General features: G+C 39.4%; 1 protein-coding gene across 1 annotated transcript; it reads left to right on the top strand.

Moving 5' to 3' along the window:
• LOC102171420 (olfactory receptor 56) lies at positions 410-1,357 on the top strand. Its single transcript, XM_005682791.2, has one exon. It carries the CDS (start codon positions 410-412, stop codon positions 1,355-1,357), a length of 948 nt encoding a protein of 315 aa, XP_005682848.2.

The following is a 23,979-nucleotide window of genomic DNA, read 5'->3' on the forward strand; positions in this document are numbered from 1 at the left end:
TCGTCTGTGTTTCGGGAAAAATGAAAGAATGTACTGTGCTAAATCGCTTCTGTCATGTCCAACTCTTTGCAACCCTATGGACTAGCTGGCCAGGCTCCTCTGTCCATGGGATTCTCCAGGCAAGAATACTGGAGTGGGTTACCATGCCCTTCTCTAGGGGATCTGTCCAACCCAGAGATCAAACCCATGTCTCTTACATCTATGGCATTGGCAGGCGGGTTCTTTACCACTGTGCCACCTGGAATGCTCCTATCCTCTTATATATCCCTAAGCATGTACTGTTGTGCTCTAATGAATTGCAAAAGATACAGATGACTGAAGAAGAATAATTCAGAGATAAGTAAAGACATGTCTCTCAATCTCAGAATTTCTCCGTCCATGTTTTCAGGTGCCTGTGAACAGCTGAACCATGGGGATATGGTTAAACCAATCATCCATAGATGGCTTCATTCTCTTGGGCATCTTTTCTCATAGCCAGGCTGATTTTGCCCTATTCTCTGTGGTTATGATGGTCTTCACAGTAGCCCTCTGTGGTAATGTCCTCCTTATCTGCCTCATCTACATGGATCCTCGACTTCATACACCCATGTACTTCTTCCTCAGCCAGCTCTCCCTCATGGACCTCCTGTTGGTCTGTGACATTGTGCCCAAGATGGCGGCCAACTTCCTGTCTGGCAGGAAGTTCATCTCCTTTGTGGGTTGTGCCATACAAATTGGATTTTTTGTCTCTCTCGTGGGATCTGAAGGGCTCTTGCTGGGACTCATGGCTTATGACCGCTATGTGGCCATTAGCCACCCACTTCACTATCCCATCCTCATGAGCCAGAGGGTCTGTCTCCAGATTGCTGTGAGTTCATGGACTTTTGGGATAATAGATGGAATGATACAAATGGTGGGAGCCATAAGCTTACCCTACTGTGGCTCAAGGAATGTGGATCATTTCTTCTGTGAGGTTCCAGCTTTATTGAAACTGGCCTGTGTAGACACATCCATTTTTGATTCCCTGCTTTTTGCTTGCTGTGTCTTCATGCTGCTCCTGCCCTTCTCCATCGTTGTGGCTTCCTATGCTCGAATTTTGGGGGCTGTGCTCCATATGCACTCTGCTCATGCTCGTAAAAAGGCTCTGGCCACCTGTTCTTCCCACCTTACTGCTGTGTCCCTCTTCTATGGGGCAGCCATGTTCATCTACCTTAGGCCTAGGCGCTACCGGGCCCCAAGTCATGACAAGGTGGTCTCTCTCTTCTACACAGTCCTTACACCTATGCTCAACCCTCTCATTTATAGCTTGAGAAATCGGGAAGTGATGGGCGCCTTGAAGAAGGGGCTGGATCACTGCAGGGTTGGCAACTGGCACTGAACACCAGGGCATCAGGAGCCTGGTGCTGCCACCTCCTGTTTGCATAATGTTGGCGAGTCATTCACGCTTTGTGAGTGACTGTTTCCTCATCAATAAATGAGAATCATGACACTGCCCTACCTCACAGGGATTTTGTTGGGATAACTATATGTAAACCTAAAGCACTGTGAGGAAGCAATGCATTGTTATTATTATCATTATTGATCATTTATGAAGTCTTTGAAGGAAATTCACTCTATTTTTAATTCTTCTTGGTTATAATTGTGTTTTATTGAGTGCTTGCTATGTCCTGGGCACAGTCTTTTTTCATTTATGTATCATCTATATTACTTAGTTGATTATTTCACTTAATAAATATAAATATTTTAAATAAAAACTTTCTAGATGGGAGAAATTGAGTCTCTATGATTCTTTATTGGAAGGTTCTTAGTCTAAGGGATGTGGGGGAGGGAGAGGTGTGGAATGGGAGTTTGGGGTTGGTACATGAAAAATACTTCTTTTAGAATGGATAAGCAACAAAGTCCTCCTACTGTGTAGCACAGGGAACTATATCCAATCTCCTGGGATAAACCATAATGGAAAAGAACATTTAAAAAAGAATATATATACGTGTAAAACTGAGTCACTCTGCTGTATAGCGGAGATTGGCAAAACATTGCAAACAAACTATACTTAAATAAAAAATACAAATATATCCCTAACTGCTAATAAATTATTTATATATGTCCAGTACCTGGTTCTGTGCCTCATAGGTACTAATTGCTTAACAAACCTTATTGAATGAAGGCAAGAAGAAGACATCAAAAAGGACATATGTATGAAAACATTTTTAAAAGCACTATTCAGGTGCCAAATTTGCTGTGGCAACTGTGATTATTTCTGTACTTAAAGTTCTGCAAAAGTAAAACTATATATGTTTTGGAAAGTGGAGATTAGAACAGAAATAAAGACAGAATTCGAGCCATTGTTTAATAACTTACGTATCAGTCAGGGTACAGCCAGGAATAAAAACTTTATCAGTTACTTTAGTAGAAAAAGTGTAGTGTAAAGAGTCGTTAACCAGGTATTTGAGAACTGAAATGGCAAAAGAACACTAAGGATTGCAGAGGAAAAAACAATCCGTAAAAAGAAGTTACCCTTCCTAGTGTGAGGTTGTTGTTCAGTTGCTCAGTTGTGTCCGACTCTTTGTGACCCCATGGACTGCAGCACGCCAGGCTTTCCTGTCCTTCACTATGTCCCTGAGTTTGCTCAGATTCATGTCCATTGAATCAATGATGCCATCCAACCACCTCATCCTCTATCACCCTCTTCAACTCCTGCCCTCAATCTTTCCTAGCATTAGAGTCTTTTCCAATGAGTTGGCTCTTCACATCAAGTGACCAAAGTATTGGAGCTTCATCATCAGTTCATGGTATTCTCTTATACTCATTTTTATTTCTGTACAGTCTATAGTAATATCCTACTTTCATTTCTGATTGTAGTTATTTTATTGACTTCTCTCTTTTTGTTTACCATTCTAGCTTAAGCTTGTTCAATTTTGTTTATCTTTAAAGAAAAGACTTTTGGTTTGGTCAATTTTATTTACTGTTTTTTAATCTCTTTATCTTCACTCTAATCTTTGCTTTTTTCATTCTTCTAGCTTTTGGTTTAGTTTTCTCTTTTTCTATAAGTATAAAGTTAGATGATCATTTTGAGTTCTTTACTTCCTTTCTGATATAAGCTGTAAATTTCTCTCTGAGCATTACTTTCCTGGCATCCCATATTTTGGTATATTGTGTTTTCATTTTCATTTGTCTCGAGATTTTTTCTAATTTATCTTTTATTTATTCTTTAGTCCATTTGATTTTTTAAGAGTGTGCTGTTTAATTTCCACATATTTTTGAATTTTCCATTCTCTTCCTATCATTGATATCTAGTTTCATTCTATTTTGGTCAAAGAAGATACGATATGATTTCAATATTTGAAATTTATTGAGACAATTTTTAGTCTAACATATGGTGTATCCTGGGGAATGCTCCATGTACACTTGAGGAGAATGTGTGTCTTCTGTTGCTGGGTGCTGGGTAGAATGTTCTATATATGTCTAGTATACAAAGTTGGGTTATAATATTGTTGGTACCCTCTATTTTCTAATTGATATTCTATCTAGATGTTCTATCAGTTTTTGAAAGTGAAATACTAAGTCTTCAACCATTATCACAGAACTGTCTCTTTTCAGTTCAATTTTATCAAAGTTTGCTTCACATAATTTGGAGCTGTGTTTAATATATGTATGATTAAAATTGTTATAGCTGCTTGATGAATTGACAATTTTCTCGACATAAGATGTACTTAGTCCCCTGTAACATATAATGTAATATAGTACTATATATTTTTTCTTATATTAATATTTCCACCTTTGCTCTTTTTTGGCTATGTTTGTGTGGGGCATCCTTTTTCCATCTTTTTATTTTCCATCTACTTGTGGTTTCAAATCTAAGAGAGTTTCTTATAGACAACATGGAATTGAATGATATTTCAAAAAATGTGTTTTGCCAGTCTTTGCCTTTTAATTGGAGAGCCTAGTTCATTGAAATTTAAAGTAATTACTGATATGGACAGTTACTTCTGCTATTTTGATATTCATTTTCTATATATATATTTTTAGTTTTCCATTTTTTCCATTGCTTCCTTCTGTGTAATTTATTTTTGGGGGGCATTATTTGATTGTTTTTATTCCCTCCTTATTTTATTTTTAAATTTTTAAAATTTTATGTTCAAACCTTTTTAAAAATGTATTTATTTTTTTGGACATGCTGTGATGATTTAAGTTCCCCCTGTAAGATATTAGTTCCCTAACCAGGAATCAAACCTGGGCTCCTGCAGCGAAAGTGTAAAAGTTCTAAGTCTTAACCACTGTACTGCCAGGGAATTCTTTCATTTCCTTTTGTATGTATTTTAAGATATTTTCTTAGCTTTTACCATAGGGAGTACAATTCTTATCTTAAATGTATACTAATTTAGTTTGACTTAATACAAACTTTGCCTTTATAACATACAAAAGTCATGCTCCTACATAGCTCTAGTTTCCTTTATTTTGTTGTTGTCTCTAACACTATATATATATTTTTAACTTTTTATTTTGTATAGGAGTATAGCCAGTTAACAATTTTATAGTAGTTTCAGGTGGACAGCAAAGGGACTCTGTCATAAATATGCATGTATCCATTCTCCCCCAAACTCCCCTCCCATCCAGGGTGCCAGGAACTTGAGCAAAGTTCCATATGCTATACAGTAGGTCTTTGTTGATTATCCATTTTAAATAGAGCGGTGTGTACATGTCCATCCCAAATTCCCTAACTATCTCTTTCCCCCATCTTTCCCCCAGCAACCATAAGTTCGTTCTCTAAGTCTGTGAGTCTCTTTCTGTTTTGTAAGTAAGTTCTCGAATATTATATCTTTACACTTTGTGTAAAGTAAACCTATGTGCAAGTTAACATAGGTTTATAATTATTGTTTAATATATTTACCTCTTAAATAATACAGGGAAAAAATTACAAGCCAAGAAATGCAACAATACTGTTTTAAATACTTACCTTTGTTATTTTTACCAGAGTTCATTATTTCTCATACGGCCTCAAGTTATTGTCCAGTGTCCATTCATTTCAGACTTAATGACATCCTATAACATTTCTTGTAGAAAAAGTCTACTATCAATGTACCCCCTTGGCTTCTGTTTGGCTAAGAATGTCTTATTTCTCCTTCATTTTGAAGTATAGTTTTGCCAGATATAAAATTCTTTGTTTATAGTTTTTTTTTCTATCAGTGTTTTAAAATGTCAGTTAATTTACTTCTTGTCTCCAGTGTTTCTGATGAAAAAATCTATTGCAGATTTTACTGAGCCTGTTACTCAGTCCAAGCTCATACTGCTTGCTGTACAACAGACCAATAAATCTCAAGACAAATTGTTGGGGCAAAGAATAGTGACTTTATTCAGAAAACCAGAAAACTGAGAAGAGGGTGTACTAGTGTCCAAAACGACCATCTTGCCCAAGTTAGAATTCAGGCTTCTTTTACGCAAAAAGGGCAGAATCTGTGGTTGGCGATTGCAAATTTCTTGGTGTCAGAATCCTTTGATCTTGCATCTGTCCAAGTACACCAGATCATGGTGTTCCTGTAAACCTCCAACAGGACAAATGCTATTTTTCTGTTCTGCAGCTTTTTATCTCTACATGGTTGGAAAAGTGTTACATCTTTAAAGATCAGAGCCTTGAGAATGGGCTTTCCTATATATTTCAGGTTATAGACAACATTCTTAACTTGTAGCAAAAGCCATAGAATATAAAAGTTTAAGTAAAAGAAATGGATCCAATATGCAGTCATTTGTTCTATGCTAATACAAGCCCATGTATTGGGTTGGCCCAAAATTTCACCTGAATTTTTCTGATGTTCTAGGGACAAACGAGTACATGATAAATTATTTTTCTCTTGCTGTTTTTAAGATTCTCTTTGTCGGAGAGAACAAGATGTCTGAGGAGTAGGTGGATGGGAGTACACCTCTCACCACAGATACATCAAGACTACACCTTCAGACACAGAAGTGCTTGCAGTACACCAGCTGAGAGTGGGCAGGAATACATGATAAGAGGGAAAGAATATATAGAACCATGCAAAACTCGGTAGGATGAAGGAACTAGGGGGGAAAACAGAAGTGTTAGTAGGACTGGACCTGCCCTCGGCGGGTGGGGGAACTGAAGCAGGCATCTGATCCCCACATCAGGGCAATTGTCTGAGTCAGAGGAGAAACATTTAAGGCTGAGAGTGAAACAGCTGACCTGTGGCAGCCTAAATGGAATGAGAATCAGACAATCCTTGCCACAGTCATACATACACCGGATGGGGACATGGAGTCTGGGGATTGTGGAGCAATCACAGGGCAAGGGCTGCTGTTGACTGAAGAGAGATGGATTGAGAGGAGGTGAGAGAGAAGATTGTGGTGGGAAATGCCTGTGGAGGAAAGACAGGCCATAAAAGCAAGGCAAACTGTTGAGTCACACATAAGTGTTGGAGCCATCACCATAGCCTCTCTCTCCCCACACGCCAGCATCAGCAGCTGAACAATAGAGAGCCTGGCCCATCAAACTCCTGATTCACTGGACTACAGAGCAGGACCCCACCCAGAGTGCTCCTTTAAGTGCCTGACTTGCCGATCTACAGAGTAGGACCCCAGCCAGTGGGGCATCTCTATGTGGCTGACTCGCTGAACAACAGAGAAGGACCCCAGGCAGGGGAGCCCTCTAATTGCCTGAATGGGCGGAGCTATGGAGAAAGACTGGACAAAGAAGCCAGCTACAAGAGGCTTGAAAAAAGACTCTGATAGGGCTATAACTCCTGCGGCAGAGGTAGTCCATGTCCCTGCACACTTGGCGCTGCCAGGGTCCTCACAAGCCAAGCAGGTATGCCACCTTCATGCTCAACTCTCACTGGGGCAGAGCTGCCACAGGCAAGAAAAGTCTTGCATCTGTGTGCACAGGGTCACTTCAGTAGTGTCCAACTCTTTCTGACCCTGTAGACTGTGGCCTGCCAGGCTTCTCTGTCAGGAAGAGGGGTTCTCCAGGCAAGAATACTGGAGTGTATTGGCCAATACTGGTTGCCATAACCTTATAGAGCACTATATTTCCTGCTGCCTTAGCTGCCAACTCCCCTGAGCACCTGGTGCTGCTGGGACCCCAGCAACCCAAGCAGCTGCACCACCGCCATACCTGGCCCTCACAGCAGCAAGCCCAAGTCCTCCAGCACAGCATCAGGGGCAAACCCCAGTGGACTACCAACATACAGAAGTGGAAATAAAACCACAATTGAAACCCAGGGGGAGTGTGGTTAAGGAAGAAGACCCAAAACATTCCCACCAGCTGTACAAGCTGCAGATTAAATCCATACGATCAGCTAGGAAGACTCTGTGTCTATCGAATATATAAAAGTCACTGAGAGCTCCCACCAAAGAAAATGCACTATTTCTGATAGCTGTGGACATTGGAGGCAAGAACATATAGAAGCAGGACCAGATTAGAATCTGAGCTGCCCCCACAGCAGGCCCAGAGATCAACACAGTGTTGGAGGGCATCCTAGGGAGGTGAGGTGGACTGTTACTCCCAGCAAGGGAGAGGACTCTGACAACAGTGACTCAAAAAAAAAAAAAAAAAAAAAAAAAAGAATTTATTATTCTTATGTTTTGACTTGTTCTGTAGATACTTTCGGATTTTTTTCTGTTTTCATTTTTGCTCATCTATTGTAGTTGATGATTTTATTGGCATTATGAAATCTAATTAAGAGTTGAGCTTTTCTTTTTTTCCTCCATCACATTTTTTTTATTGCTGTTATAAATCTCTGCCTCTATGTTGGGCTTTTGCAGTTCTGTGGAGTTTTCCTCCCCCCCTCCCTTTTCTCTTTTTTTAATCTTAATTTATTACACCTATTATATTTTTTCTAAATTTATTCTTTTGCTTGCCTTTCCTACTATTCTTTTCCCCTTACAGCTAATCTTTAATGTATTTAAATCTTCTTCATCTACCTCTATTTAACTGTGCATAGCTATTCTTTCTTTTCTTTTTTTTTTTTTTCTTTCCTTTCCTTTCAACATATTTGTTAGTTTTGTTTTCATTGCTTTATTCCCTACTTGGCACCTTACTTTAGTTTTGTTTTCCAGTTTGTGCTTTAGTTAGTTTTGTTCTCAACTGGTAAATATAATTTTTGATTTCCTTTGTTCACTAGGTCAATCTACAATACTTTATTTTTGTTGGACTGTTTTGACTTTGCCTATGGGTGTATATGCCAGCAAATTTGGAAAACTCAGCAGCGGCCACAGGACTGGAAAAGGTCAGTTTTCATTCCAATCCCAAAGAAAGGCAATGCCAAAGAATGCTCAAATTACTGCACAATTGCACTCATCTCACATGCTAGTAAAGTAATGCTCAAAATTTTCCAAGCCAGGCTTCAGCAATATGTGAACCGTGAACTTTCAGATGTTCAAGCTGGTTTTAGAAAGGGCAGAGGAACCAGAGATCAAATTGTCAACATCCGCTAGATCATTGAAAAAGCAAGAGAGTTCCAGAAAAATATCTATTTCTGCTTTATCGACTATGCCAAAGCCTTTGACTGTGTGGATCACAACAAACTATGGAAAATTCTGAAAGAGATGGGAATACCAGACCACCTGGCCTGCCTCTTGAGAAACCTCTATGCAGGTCAGGAAGCAACAGCTAGAACTGGACATGGAACAACAGACTGGTTCCAAATAGGAAAAGGAGTGTGTCAAGGCTATATGTTGTCACCCTGCTTATTTAACTGATATGCAGAGCACATCATGAGAAACGCTGGACTGGAAGAAGCACAAGCTGGAATCAAGATTGCTGGGAGAAATATCAATAACCTCAGATATGCAGATGACACCACCCTTATGGCAGAAAGTGAAGAGGAACTAAAAAGCCTCTTGATGAAAGTGAAAGAGGAGAGAGAAAAAGTTGGCTTAAAGCTCAACATTCAGAAAATGAAAATCATGACATCTGGTCCCATCACTTCATGGGAAATAGATGGGGAAACAGTGGAAACACTGTCAGACTTTATTTCTGGGAGCTCAAAAATCACTTCAGATGGTGACTGTAGCCATGAAATTAAAAGACGCTTACTCCTTGGAAGGAAAGTTATGACCAACCTAGATAGCATATTCAAAAGCAGAGACATTACTTTGCCAACAAAGGTCCATCTAGTCAAAGCTATGGTTTTTCCAGTAGTCATGTATGGATGTGAGAGTTGGACTGTAAAGAAAACTGAGCACTGAAGAATTGATGCTTTTGAACTGTGGTTTTGGAGAAAACTCTTGAGAGTCCCATGGACTGCAAGGAGATCCAACCAGTCCATTCTAAAGGAGATCAGCCCTGGGATTTCTTTGGAAGGAATGATGCTAAAGCTGAAACTCCAGTACTTTGGCCACTTCATGTGAAGAGTTGACTCATTGGAAAAGACTCTGATGCTGGGAGGGATTGAGGGCAGGAGGAGAAGGGGACGACAGAGGATGAAATGGCTGGATGGCATCACCAACTAGATGGACATGAGTTTGAGTTAACTCTGGGAGATGGTGATGGACAGGAGGCCTGGTGTGCTGTGATTCATTGGGTTGCAAAGAGTTGGACACGACTGAGCGATTGAACTGAATGGAACTGATAGGTGTATATGTATCTGTGTATATTCCATTATTTTAATTATTATTTACCTGACTTTGTAACTGCCTTTTATCTAGGGTTCCTCTTTGGTTTGTCATTTTTGGATATTTGTCGTAATTTCACTTAATGCCATAACAAACCATTTGTTGAATCTTTGTTCTCGACCACAGATTAAGCCCTGAGCCTTTGGAGTGGGAGCACTGACTCCAAGACCCTAGACTTCCAGAGAAGTAATCCTAGGGTGTATCAAATAGTGAGAACTCACACAAAGGAGACCGCTTGAATACAAGATACCAGCATCACCCAACCACCAGTAGCACCCTGTGCAGAACACCTCATCTAAAAACAAACAAAACAAAAATACAAACCTAATCATCAGCAGACAGGATTACTACCTCACTTAGCCTTGCCCATCAGAGGAAAAACAAACAAATAAACAAACAAAAACTCAGCACATATCTCACCCTATACAAAGCTTACACAAACCACTGGACAAACCATAGACGGGCAGAAATCAAAAGGAAGAAAGAATTTGATCCTGAAGCCTGGGAAAAGAAGACCTCAAACACAATAATTTAAAAAAATAATGAAAACCAGAGAAATATTGCACAAATGAAGGAACAAACTAGAAATACAGAAGTCCAAATAAACGAAGAGGAAATAGGCAAAGGACTGAAAAAGAATTCAGAATAATGATAGTAAACATTATCAAAAACCCTGAAAACAAAATGGAGAAAATGCAAGAATCAATTAACAAAGACCTAGAAGAATTAAAGAATAAACATACAAACAACACGATTACTGAAATTAAAAAATACTCTCAGTTTAGTTCAGTCACTCAGTTGTGTCTGACTCTGTGATCCCATGGGCCGCAGCACACCAGGCCTCCCTGTCCATCTCAACTCCCAGAGTTTACCCAAACTCATCTCCACTGAGTCAGTGATGCCATCCAACCATCTCATCCTCTGTCATCCCCTTCTCCTCCCACCTTCAATCTTTCCTAGAATTAGGTCTTTTCAAATGAGTCAGCTCTTCGCATCAGATGGCCTAAGTATTGGAGTTTCAACTTCAGCATCAGTCCTTCCAATGAATATTCAGGACTGATTTCCCTTAGGATGGACTGGTTGGATCTCCTTGCAGTCCAAGAGACTCTCAAGAGTCTTTTCAAACACCACAGCTCAAAAGCATCAATTCTTTGGCGCTCAGCTTTCTTTATAGTCCAGCTCTCACACTCACACATGACTACTGGAAAAACCATAGCCTTGACTAGATGGACCTTTGTTGGCAAAGTAATGTCTCTGCTTTTGAATATGCTGTCTAGGTTGGTCATAACTTGTCTTTAAAGGAGGAAGTGTCTTTTAATTTCATGGCTGCAATCACCATCTGCAGTGATTTTGGAGCCCCCCCCCCCCCCCCAATCAAGTATGCCTCTGTTTTCACTTTTCCCCCATTTATTTGCCACAAAGTGATGGGACTGGATGCCATGATCTTCGTTTTCTGAATGTTGAGCTTTAAACCAACTTTTTCACTCTCTTCTTTCACTTTCATCAAGAGGCTTTTTAGTTCTTCTTCGCTTTCTGCCATAAGGGTGGTGTCATCTGCATATCTGAGGTTACTGATATTTCTCCTGGCAAAACACTCTAGAAGGAATCAGTAGCAGAATATCTGAAGCAGAAGAACAAATCAGTGAGCTGGAAGATAAAATGGTGGAAATAACTTCTGAAGAGCAGAATAAAGTAAAAAGAATGAAAAAAAAAAAAAACTGAGGACAATCTCAGAGACCTCAGGGACAATATCAGACACACCAACATTCAGATCACAGGGGTCCCAGAAGAAGAAGAGTAAAAGAAAAGGTATGAGAAATTTTTTAAAATTTCCCCAACATGGAAAAGGAAATAGTCAATCAAGTCCAAGAGGCACAAAGAGTCTCATACAGGGTAAACCCAAGGAGAAACACACCAAGACACATACTAATCAAATTAACAAAGACCAAACATAGAGAAGGAATGTTAAAAGTAGCAAGGGAGAAGCAACAAGTAACATACAAGGGAAACCCCATACAAGTAACAGCTGATCTTTCAGCAGAAACTCTTCAGGCCAGAAGGGAATGGCAGGATAAATTTAAAGTATTGAAAGGGAAAAATCTACAACCAAGATTACTATACCCAGCAAGGACCTCATTCAAAATTGATGGAGAAATAAAAAGCTTTTCAGACAAGCAAACGTTAAGAGAATTCAGTAGCACCAAATCAGCTTTACAACAAATGTGAAAGGAACTTATATAGTCAAGAAATATGAGAGAAGAAAAAGGATCTACAAATTCAACCCCAAACAATTAAGAAAATGACAATAGGAACATATGTATCAATGATTATTTTAAATGTAAATAGATTAAAGACCCATATATATGTCTACAAGAAACCCACTTCAGACCTCAAGACACATATAGACCGAAGTGAGAGGATGGAAAAATATCTTTCATGCAACTGGGAAGCAAAAGAAAGCTGGGGTAGCAATCCTCATATCAGACAAAATAGACCATTAAAAAAGATTACAAGAGATAAGGAAAGACACTACATAATGATCAAGGGATCAATCCAAGAGGAACACATAACAATTGTAAATATCTATGCACCCAACATAACAGCACTTCAATACATGAGACAAACAGAAATAAAAGGAGAAACTGACAGTAACACAGTAATAGTAGGAGACTTTAACACTCCATTCACACCAGTGGCCAGATCATCAAAATAGAAAATTAATAAGGAAACACAAGTCTTAAATGATACATTAGATGAGTTGGATCTCATTGATATCTTCAGGACATTCCATCCAAATACAGAAGAATATACCTTCTTCTCAAGTGCACATGGAACATTTTCCAGGATACACCATATCTTGGGTCACAAATCAAACCTCAGTAAATTTATGAAAATTGAAATTGTATTAAGCATTTTCTCCAGCCACAAAGTTATGAAACTAGATATCAATTACAAGAAAAAAATTGTAAGCACAAACACATGGAGATTAAACAACACATTTCTAAGTAACCAACAGGTTACTGAAGAAATCAAAAGGGAAATAAAAAATTTCTATAAGCAAATGACACTGAAAACATGACAACTCAAAACCTATGGGATGTGGAAAAAGCAATTCTAAGAGGGAAGTTTATAACAATACAGTCCTGCCTCTAGAAATAAGAAAAACATTGAATAGACAACCTCAATTTACACCTAAAACAACTTGGAAAAGAAGACAAAAAACCTCCAAAATTAGTAGAAGGAAAGAAATAGTAAAGATCTGAGCATAAATAAATGAAAAAGAAATGAAAGAAACAATAGTAGAGATTAATAGAACTAAAAGCTGGTTCTTTGAGAAAATAAGCAAAATTGACAAACCTTTAGCCAGACTCATTGAGAATAAAAGAGAGAAGAATCAAATCAACAAAATTAGAAATGACCCAGAGAGATGTTGTGGGGAGGGAGGTGGGAGGGGGGTTCATGTTTGGGAAAGCATGTAAGAATTAAAGATTTTAAAATTAAAAAAAAAAATGAATCCAAAAAAAAAAAAAAAGAAAAAAAGAAAAAGAAGAGGTTACAACGGACAGTGCAGAAATACAAAGGATTATAAGAGAGTATTATGAACAACTATATGGCAATAAAATGGATAACCTGGAAGAAATGGACAGATTCTTAGAAAAGTTCAATCTTCCAAGACTGAACTAGGAAGAAATAGAAATTATGAACAACTCGATTACAAGCATTGAAATTGAAGCTGTGATCAAAAATCTCCCCAACAGCAAAAGCCTAGGACAAGATAGCTTCACAGAAGAATTCTATCACATTTAAGGAAAAGCTAATGCCTATCCTTCTAAAACTCTTTCAAAAAAACTTCAGAGGAAGGAACACTCCCAAATTCATCTTACAATGCCACCATTACCCTGATACCAAAACCAGACAAAGAACACAAAAAAAGAAAACTACAGGCCAATATCACTGATGAACATAGTTGCAAAAATCAACAGAAGTTTAGCAAAAAAAAAATTCAGCAGCATATCAAAAAGGTCATACAGCATGATTAAGTTGGGTTTATTCTGGGAATTCAAGGATTCTTTGATATATGCAAATCAATCAGTGTGATACACCATATTAACACACTGAAGGATAAAAACCATATGATCATCTCAATAGATGCAGAAAAAGCCTTTAACAAAATTCAGCACCCATTTATGATTAAAATTCTTGAAAAAAATGGGCATAGAAGGAACCTACCTCAACATAGTAAAGGCCATATATGATAAGCCTACAGAAAATATTCTTCTCAATGATGAAAAACTGAAACCATTCCCCCTAAGATCAGGAACAAGATAAAGGTATCCACTCTCACCACTAGTATTCACCATAGTTTTGGAAGTCCTAGCTATAGCAATCAGAGAAGAAAAAGAAATAAAAGGAATTCAGATCAGAAAAGAAGTAAAGCTCTCACTGTTTGCAGATGACATGATACTGTACATAGAAAACCCTAAAGATAGTATCAGAAAATTACTAGTGCTAATCAGTGAATTCAGCAAAGTTGCAGGATACAAAATCAATACACAGAAATCACTTGCATTTCTATATACTAACAATGAAAAATCAGAAAGGGAAATTAAGGAATCAATCCCATTCACCATTGCAACAAAAATAATTAAATATCTAGGAATAAACTTACCTAATGAGATAAGAACTGTACACAGAAATTTATAAGACACTAATGAAAGTAATCAAAGACAACATAAACAGATGGAGAGATATTCCATGTTCCTGGGTAGAAAGAGATAATATTGTGAAAATGACTATACTACCAAATGCAATCTACAGATTCAATGCAATCCCTATCAAATTACCAGTGGTATTTTTCACAGGACTAGAACCAAAAATTTCACAATTCATATGGAAACACAAAAGACCTGGAATAGCCAAAGCAGTCTTGAGAAAGAAGAATGGAGCTGGAGGAATCAACCTGCCTGACTTCAGATTATACTACAAAGCTACAGTCATCAAGGCAGTATGGTACTGGCACAAAAACAGAAATGTAGACCAATGGAACAAGACAAAAAGCCCAGAAATAAACCCATGTACCTATGGGTACCTTATTTTTGACAAAGGAGGCAAGAATATACAATGGGGCAAAGACAGCCTCTTCAATAAATGAGGCTGGGAAAACTGGATAGCTACATGCAAAAGAATGAAATTAGAATACTTCTTAACACCATACACAAAGATAAATTCCAAATGGATTAAAGACCTAAATAAATGTAAGACCAGAAACTATGAAACTCTTAGAGGAAAACAGGCAGAACACTTGATGACATAAATCAAAGCAAGATCCTCTATGACCCACCTCCTAGAGTAATGGAGAAAAAAAAACAAAAGTAAGCAAGTGGGACCTGATTAAACTTAAAAGTTTTTGCACAGCAAAGAAAACTATAAGTAAGGTGAAAAGACAGCCCTTGGAATGGGAGAAAGTAATAGCAAATGAAACAACTAACAAAGGATTAATTTCTAAAATATACAAGCAGCTCATACAACTCAATGCCAGAAAAACAAACAGCCCAATCAAAAAGTGGGAAAAAGACTTAAACAGACATTTCTCCAAAGAAGATATACAGATAGCTAACAAACAGATGAAAAGATGCTCAATCTCACTCATTATTAGAGAAATGCAAATCAAAACTACAGTGAGATATCACTTCACACCAGTCAGAATGACCATCATCAAAAAGTCCACAAATAATAAATGCTGGAGAGGGTATGCAGAAAAGGGAACACTCTTGCACTGTTGGTGGGAATGTAAATTGATACAGCCACTGTGGAAGATGGTATAGAGATTCCTTGAAAAAATAGGAATAAAACCATCATATGACCCAGCAATCCCACTCCTAGACATATACCCTGAGAAAACCAAAATTGAAAGAGACACGTATATATCCTTTTTCATTGCAGCACTGTTTACAATATCTAGGACATGGAAGCAACCTAGATGTCTGACCTAGATGACAGATGAATGGATAAAGAAGCTGTGGTACATGTACACAATGGAATATTACTCAGCTATAAAAAGGAACACGTTTGAGTCAGTTCTGATGAGGTGAATGAACCTAGAACCTATTATACAGTGTGAAGTGAAGCAGAAAGAGAAAGATAAATATCATATTCTAACACATATATGTGCTATCTAGAAAAAAATGGTACTGAAGAATTTATTTACAGGGCTGCAATGGAGAAACAGACAGAGAATAGATTATGGACATGGGGAGAGGCGAGGAGAGGGTGAGATGTATGGAAAGAGTAACATGGAAACTTACATTCCCATATGTATAATAGGTAGCCAAGGGGAATTTGCTGTATGTCTCAGGAAACTCAAACAGAGGCTCTGTATCAAGCTAGAGGGGTGGGATACAGTGGGAGATGGAAGAGAGGTTCAAAAGGGAGGGGATATATGTATACCCACGGCAGATTCATGTTGAGGTTTGACAGAAAATGACAAAACTCTGTAAAGCAGTTATCCTTCAATAAAAAAAATAAATTAAAAAAAGATTCTCTTTGTTCTTACCTTCCAATAATTTAATTATAATGTGTAAGGATATCTCATGTTTGTGCTTTTTGAAATTCATTGAACTTAAATGTGTTGATTCAAGTCTTTTTATCAAACTTGAACAGTTTCAATATTTATTTCTTTAAATATTCTTACAGTGTCTTTCTTTCCTCTCTTTCTTGAAAAGAAAGAAATGCCTATGTTGCTTTGCTTGATGACGTCCCATAGTCTTTTAGATTCTTTTAGTTATTCTTTATTCTTTTTTCTTTCTACTTCTTAGATTTGCTAATCTGAATTGACCATAATCAAGGGCTCTTATTTTAAATTTTGCTTTCTAAAGTGTGATATTGATGCCTCTAGTGAGTTTTTCATTTCAGTTATGCACTTTTCAGGTTCAGAATGTTTGTTTGTTTCATTTTATAATTTATATCTATTGATATGCTCTATTTATTCATGGATTGCTTTCCTAAAATATTTCCTAAAAATTGTTTTCTGTAGCTTTTTCTCCATAGTTTCCTTCAGCACTTGGAGAATATTTAAGTCAGTTGACTTAAAGTCTTTGTCTGATAGGTTTAATGTCTGCTTTCTCAAGGATAGCTTCTTTGCATTTCTTGTCTTTATAGTTTGTGATTTTTCACTGACAATTGGATATTTTGAATATGATAATGTGGTAACTCTGGAAATTAGATTCTTCTTCCTCCTTCTCAATATTGCTTCTGTTGCTTGCTATAGGCTTTATTTGTTTAATGAGATTTATAAATGATTTTTGTAAAGTCTGTATTTTGTCTCTATTTTGGGGGGTTTAGAGGGAATGGAGGGAAGTTACACTAGTAACTGCATTTCTATAACAGGGAAAGGAATTTAGTTTGTCTATTCAGTTACAGCTCAGCGCAAGCAGCTGCGCCGGCCGGCGCACTCAGCGCAAGCGGCCGAGAGGAGCCACCCCGGGACCGAGGCCAGGGACAGTGGCCAGGAGATCAACCCACGTCCAGGGAGTGGTAGCTGCACTGGCGCAGGAGGGACTAGAGGATATCCCACGTTGAAGGTCAGGAAGGGCGGCAGTGAGGAGGTACCCTTTGTCCAAGGTAAGGAGCAGTGGCTGCGCTTTGCTGGAGCAGTCATGAAGAGATACCCCACGCCCAAGGTAAGGGAAACCCAAGTAAGATGGTAGGTGTTGCAAGAGGCCATCAGAAGGCAGACACACTGAAACCATACTCACAGAAAACTAGTCAATCTAATCACACTAGGACCACAGCCTTGTCTAACTCAATGACACCAAGCCATGCCCACGGGGCAACCCAAGACGGGCGGGTCATGGTGGAGAGGTCTGACAGAATGTCATCCACTGGGGAAGGCAATGGCAAACCACTTCAGTATTCTTGCCTTGACAACCCCATGAACAGTATGAAAAGGCAAAATGATAGGATACTGAATGAGGAACTCCCCAGGTCAGTAGGTGTCCAATATGCTACAGGAGATCAGTGGAGAAATAACTCCAGAAAGAAAGAAGGGATGGAGCCAAAGCAAAAACAATACCCAGCTGTGGATGTGACTGGTGATAGAAACAAAGTCTGATGCTGTAAAGTGCAGTATTGCATAGGAACCTGGAATGTCAGGTCCATGAATCAAGACAAGTTGGAAGTGGTCAAACAGGAGATGGCAAGAGTGAACATCGACATTCTAGGAATCAGCAAGCTAAAATGGACTGCAATGGGTGAATTTAACTCAGATGACCATTATATCTACTACTGCGGGCAGGAATCCCTCAGAAGAAATGGAGTAGCCATCATGGTCAACAAAAGAGTCTGAAATGCAGTACTTGGATGCAATCTCAAAAACGACAGAATGATCTCTGTTCATTTCCAAGGCAAACCATTCAGTACCACTGTAATCCAAGTCTATGTCCCAACCAGTAATGCTGAAGAAGCTGAAGTTGAATGGTTCTATGAAGACCTACAAGACCTTGTAGAACTCACACCCAAAAAAGATGTCCTTTTCATTATAGGGGACTGGAATGCAAAAGTAGGAAGTCAAGAAACACTTGGAGTAACAGGCAAATTTGGCCTTGGAATGTGGAATGAAGCAGGGCAAAGACTAATAGAGTTTTGCCAAGAAAATGCACTGGTCATAGCAAACACCTTCTTCCAACAGCACAAGAGAAGACTCTATACATGGACATCACCAGACGGTCAACACCGAAATCAGATTGATTATATTCTTTGCAGCCAAAGATGGAGAAGCTCTATACAGTCAGCAAGAACAAGACCAGGAGCTGACTGTGGCTCAGATCATGAACTCCTTACTGCCAAATTCAGACTTAAATTGAAGAAAGTAGGGAAAACCGCTAGACCATTCAGGTATGACCTAAATCAAATCCCTTATGATTATACAGTGGAAGTGAGAAATAGATTTAAGGGCCTAGATCTGATAGATAGAGTGCCTGATGAACTATGGAATGAGGTTAGTGACATTGCACAGGAGACAGGGATCAAGACCATCCCCATGGAAAAGAAATGCAAAAAAGCAAAATGGCTGTCTGAGAAGGCCTTACAAATAGCTGTGCAAAGAAGAGAGGTGAAAAGCAAAGGAGAAAAGGAAAGATATAAGCATCTGAATGCAGAGTTCCAGAGAATAGCAAGAAGAGATAAGACAGCCTTCTTCAGCGATCAATGCAAAGAAATAGAGGAAAACAACAGAATGGGAAAGACTAGAGATCTCTTCAAGAAGATTAGAGATACCAAGGGAACATTTCATGGAAAGATGGGCTCGATAAAGGACAGAAATTGTATGGACCTAACAGAAGCAGAAAATATTAAGAAGAGGTGGCAAGAATACACAGAACTGTACAAAAAAGATCTTCACGACCCGGATAATCACGATGATGTGATCACTAATCTAGAGCCAGACATCCTGGAATGTGAGGTCAAGTGGGCCTTAGAAAGCATCACTACGAACAAAGCTAGTGGAGGTGATGGAATTCCAGTGGAGCTATTTCAAATACTGAAAGATGATGCTGTGAAAGTGCTGCACTCAATATGGCAGCAAATTTGGAAAACTCATCAGTGGCCACAGGACTGGAAAAGGTCCATTTTCATTCCAATCCCAAAGAAAGGCAATGCCAAAGAATGCTCAGACTACCGAACAATTGCACACATCTCACACGCTTGTAAAGTAATGCTCAAAATTCTCCAAGCCAGGCTTCAACAATATGTGAACCGTGAACTTCCTGATGTTCAAGCTGGTTTTAGAAAAGCCAGAGGAACCAGAGATCAAACTGCCAACATCTGTTGGATCATCAAAAAAGCAAGAGAATTCCAGAAAAACATTTCTGCTTTATTGGCTATGCCAAAACCTTTGACTGTATGGATCACAATAAACTGTGGAAAATTCTGAGAGAGATGGGAATACCACACCACCTGACCTGCCTCTTGAGAAATCTGTCTGCAGGTCAGGAAGCAACAGTTAGAACTGGACCTGGAACAACTGACTGGTTCCAAATAGGAAAAGAGTGCGTCAAGGCTGTATATTGTCACCCTGCTTATTTAACTTCTATGCAGAGTACATCATGAGAAACGCTGGACTGGAAGAAACACAAGCTGGAATCAAGATTGCCAGGAGAAATATCAATAATCTCAGATATGCAGATGACACCACCCTTATGGCAGAAAGTGAAGAGGAGCTAAAAAGCCTCTTGATGACAGTGAAAAAAAGAGTGAAAAAGTTGGCTTAAAGCTCAACATTCAGAAAACGAAGATTATGGCATCTGGTTCCATCACTTCATGGGAAGTAGATAGGGAAACATTGGAAACAGTGTCAGACTTTATTTCTGGGGGCTCCAAAATCACTGCAGATGGTGACTGCAGCCATGAAATTAAAAGACGCTTACTCCTTGGAAGAAAAGGTATGACCAACCTAGATAGCATATTGAAAAGCAGAGACGTTACTTTGCCGACTAAGGTCCGTCTAGTCAAGGCTATGGTTTTTCCTGTGGTCATGTATGGATGTGAGAGTTGGACTGTAAAGAAATCTGAGCACCAAAGAATTGATGCTTTTGAACTGTGGTGTTGGAGAAGACTCTTGAGAGTCCCTTGGACTGCAAGGAGATCCAACCAGTCCATTCTGAAGGAGATCAACCCTGGGTGTTCTTTGGAAGGAATGATACTAAAGCAGAAACTCCAGGACTTTGGCCACCTCATGCAAAGAGTTGACTCATTGGAAATGATTCTGATGCTGGGAGGGATTGGGGCAGGAGGAGAAGGGGACGACAGAGGATGAGATGGCTAGATGGCATCACGGACTCGATGGACGTGAGTCTGAGTGAACTCCGGGAGTTGGTGATGGACAGGGAGGCCTGGCTTGCTGCAATTCATGGGGTCACAAAGAGTCGGAGACGACTGAGCGACTGAACTGAACTGAACTGATTCAGTTTAATTTCAGAACAAATATTTTATAGTTAAATTTATTATTTCCATTTTACAAATGAGGAAACTGGGGTTCACATGGGTCCCTTCCCTAAAAGAAGTTTAAACAACATGGACTTACAGCTCTGCCTGACTTCAAGGTAAAGTGTCTGTGCTATGCTACCTTTACTTTTGTAAATTTTTTAGTATAACAAAAGCTCAACTGGGTTAGAGATGGCAGAAAGATGGGCAGGAGGAGGTCAGTCCAGCGACAGATTACCTCTTTATCATAGCAGATTGTTTGTTGACTCTTTCATCTCTTGAGGACTTTGAATTGCAGCAGAATTGGACTCAGAGGTTAGAAGGGTCAGTATGATTTTGGGTGGGCATCTCTTCATTTATCCTGGGTGTCCCTGGTGGTGCAGTGATAAAGAATCTGCCTCCCAATGCAGGAGATGCAGGAGACATAGATTGAATCTCTGGGTTGAGAAGATCTCCTGGAGTAGGAAATGGAAACCCAGTCCAGTATTCTTGCCTGGAAAATTTCATGGACAAAGGAGCCTGGTGGACTACAGCCATGTTGTCGCAAAGAGTCAGACATGACAGCACACAGTGTACCCTCTTCATTTAACCTAGATAATGGGAACAGGCAGAAGGAATCAGAGGGGCAACAGTCTGGAAGACTCTGGAAGATGTCCTGGTGGCTTCATCTGCACACATTATTTACTGGACATGTACAAAGTAGAACACAACTCAGAACAAAACCCAACATTTCCCATTCCATTTTGGAATGGAAGGAGAGCTGATTTCCCCCAGATTGTCCTATAGAATCTCTTTCCAGTTTTCTTCTCTACATATCCCCAGGAGAGATTTTGTTTTGCGGTGAGATCAGGTGAGCAGATAACTTTGAAGGAGACTTCCTTTCCCAAGAGATTTAATTGCAAGGGACTGGGAACAAAGATGTTGCAGAAGATGGTTCTCTAAGGATTTGTGAAAACAGAAGTAACTTTTCTCAGTCACAGCAGAAGGGAGAACAATGGATGGCAGTGAGGGTTGGCAAGGAATAAAGTCTCTTAGACAGATGCTTGACCTAGCCCAGCAAGGGGTTTCTTCCACAGGTGAGAGGCTCTATATTTTCTCCCAACCAGAAGCCCCTTTTCTTCTGGTCTGACCCACTCCCACACTGCTTTCCTTGGGGATGAGGAATGTCTGGTCTCTATGTACTCTAATTTTTGTTCCTGAAAGACTCTTTCTTAACCCTTAAAGATTTTGCCAGGTTTTAGCATGGAACTCTCACTTCCAGGTTTTCCTAGATTTCTACATTCTTTCAGACTCATTTTCTTCCATTTTAAACCAGTCTTAAGTGCATTTCTTCAGAAACATGGTGAAAGGCATTTAATATTTTCTCCCTCAGCTTGGGAAGTACCCACAACACCACAGCTAACTGCTATTTTCATAGGACAGGAGGATATTCTTGAGGTGTTCTGACCACACAAGACTTTATTTCTCCTGAAAATTTCTTTTCTTTACATTTCCTAAGTCCCTCCTGATTCCATTTCAAGCCCATTTCCCTTAAGAAGATTGCAAGATCTTTCTTGCAATGAGAGAGATCCCACTGTAGACCCAACTGACCAATCTGATCAATCCTCCCTGGGTTGTGGAATCTGCTCACCAAGGACGTAGGGCTCCCAGTGGGATCTGCCTCTTGATTCCTCAGGCTTTCCTGATGTCATTGATTACCTGGGTTCAGGTAAGGCTCTTCCTTGCTGTGTCTTGTATTTCACCTCTCCGCTATCAAATGTTTTTTACCCCACCACCATTCCTGCCATTCTCCTGTTTACAATTTCTCTTAAGGTAGAAAACGTGTGTGGTTAAATTTTACTTCTGAAAAAAAAGTTTTTTCCCTCTCTTAATTCTTTATTCCTTGGGTAGAACTAGAGAAGACCTGAGGGTTGTTTGATTGAGGTTTTCAGTTTAAAGCTTGGGAGACTGAGACCCAGAAAGAGAAGATGACCTCCTCAGGGTCTCATCACAAGTTTCAGGAAGAGTGGGCACAATTTGTCTTTTCAAGTCTAGAGAGAATGCAACAAAGTCTAGACTACCTGAAATTGGCTGACTCGGGGTACTGGGAGAGTTATCTGTCTGTGATGATGTCTGGTTGTTAGATTTTGAAAGACAGGATAAAATCCTCTACTTACATATGTGCCTATATTTCAAACCCTAGAAAACAAATTTCTGCTTGCTGTTCCCCAACACCCTGTATATATATTTTTTCTTTTGGAAGTCCTCTCCAATACCCCATCTAGTTGAATGTCAGAGCTCTACTCTCATTTGGAGAAATATGTTTTGATGTTCCTGCTCCCTTCTTTTCCAACCCTGTAGCTTCTTTCTCTTTGAGAAAGTTACCCTATAGGTTTGACTTTCCACCTTTCTGCTGTCTGACAAAATTCCCAGGTGTACCTCTGCAGGAGTGTCATGTACAGACTTGGGCTCTGGCAAGTCTGATCTGAGTGGTGCAGGAAACCCTTTCTGTCCTAAAATATCTCCTGCTTTGCCTGAGTAAAATCTTATATGTTGCCACCTGGGAAGGCTTTCTCTGGAGAAATTTGTATCTCAATAGATAGCAGAGTGTTAGATTATATTATAGTGGGGTTTCCTTTATTAGCAAAGATCAGTTTTCCCAATCAATTCATTAAAAGACATTTATTGAAAATCAATTGATACATTTGGTAAGTCAGAGTAAACAGTTCAAATTTTCTTTCAACTTGTATATTCTGATTCCCTGTGCAATTAACTTAAAAAAAAAATCTTACCTCTTTTACTGCCTTTCTGCTACCACCTTTGTCCAGAGCATAATAAGTGACAGAGGTTGTAGACATCATAATAATTGCCACTGTGTATAGGGCTTCCCTTGTAGCTCAGTCAGTAAAGAATCTGCCTGCAGGGCAAGAGACCCGGGTTCGATCCTGGGTTGGGAAGATTCCCTGGAGAAGGAAATGGTGACCAATTCCAGTATCCTTGCCTGGAAAATCTCATGGACAGAGGAGCCTGGTGGGATGCAGTCAATGGGGTCCCAAAGAGTTGGGCACGACTGAGTGACTAACAGTTACTTATAGTGCACTTACTGTATACCAGACACTAGAGTAGAGGCTTTACATACGTTATCCTATTTTACCCTCATTTTATCCTTTAAAGATGATAAAACTGGGGGGTCAAAATGGTTAAGGAACATGCCCCACACTGCCCACAACCATCTCCTGCTTGGACAATCGTAGCCAATTACTAGTAGTTACTTCTCTCCCCTGTCTTCTTGTCTCTCTGCCATTCAGCAACTAGGCAGACCTGCTCCTTTTCTCAACAGCCAAGGATACCCACCATTTGCAGAGCCTTTTCTGTGTGAGCTTTTAAACATGTGAACTCATTTAATCTTTATAACCACTGTGG

This window comes from Capra hircus, chromosome 7 (genome assembly GCF_001704415.2).
Source record: "Capra hircus breed San Clemente chromosome 7, ASM170441v1, whole genome shotgun sequence".
In the NCBI taxonomy this organism is placed as follows: Eukaryota; Metazoa; Chordata; class Mammalia; order Artiodactyla; family Bovidae; genus Capra; species Capra hircus.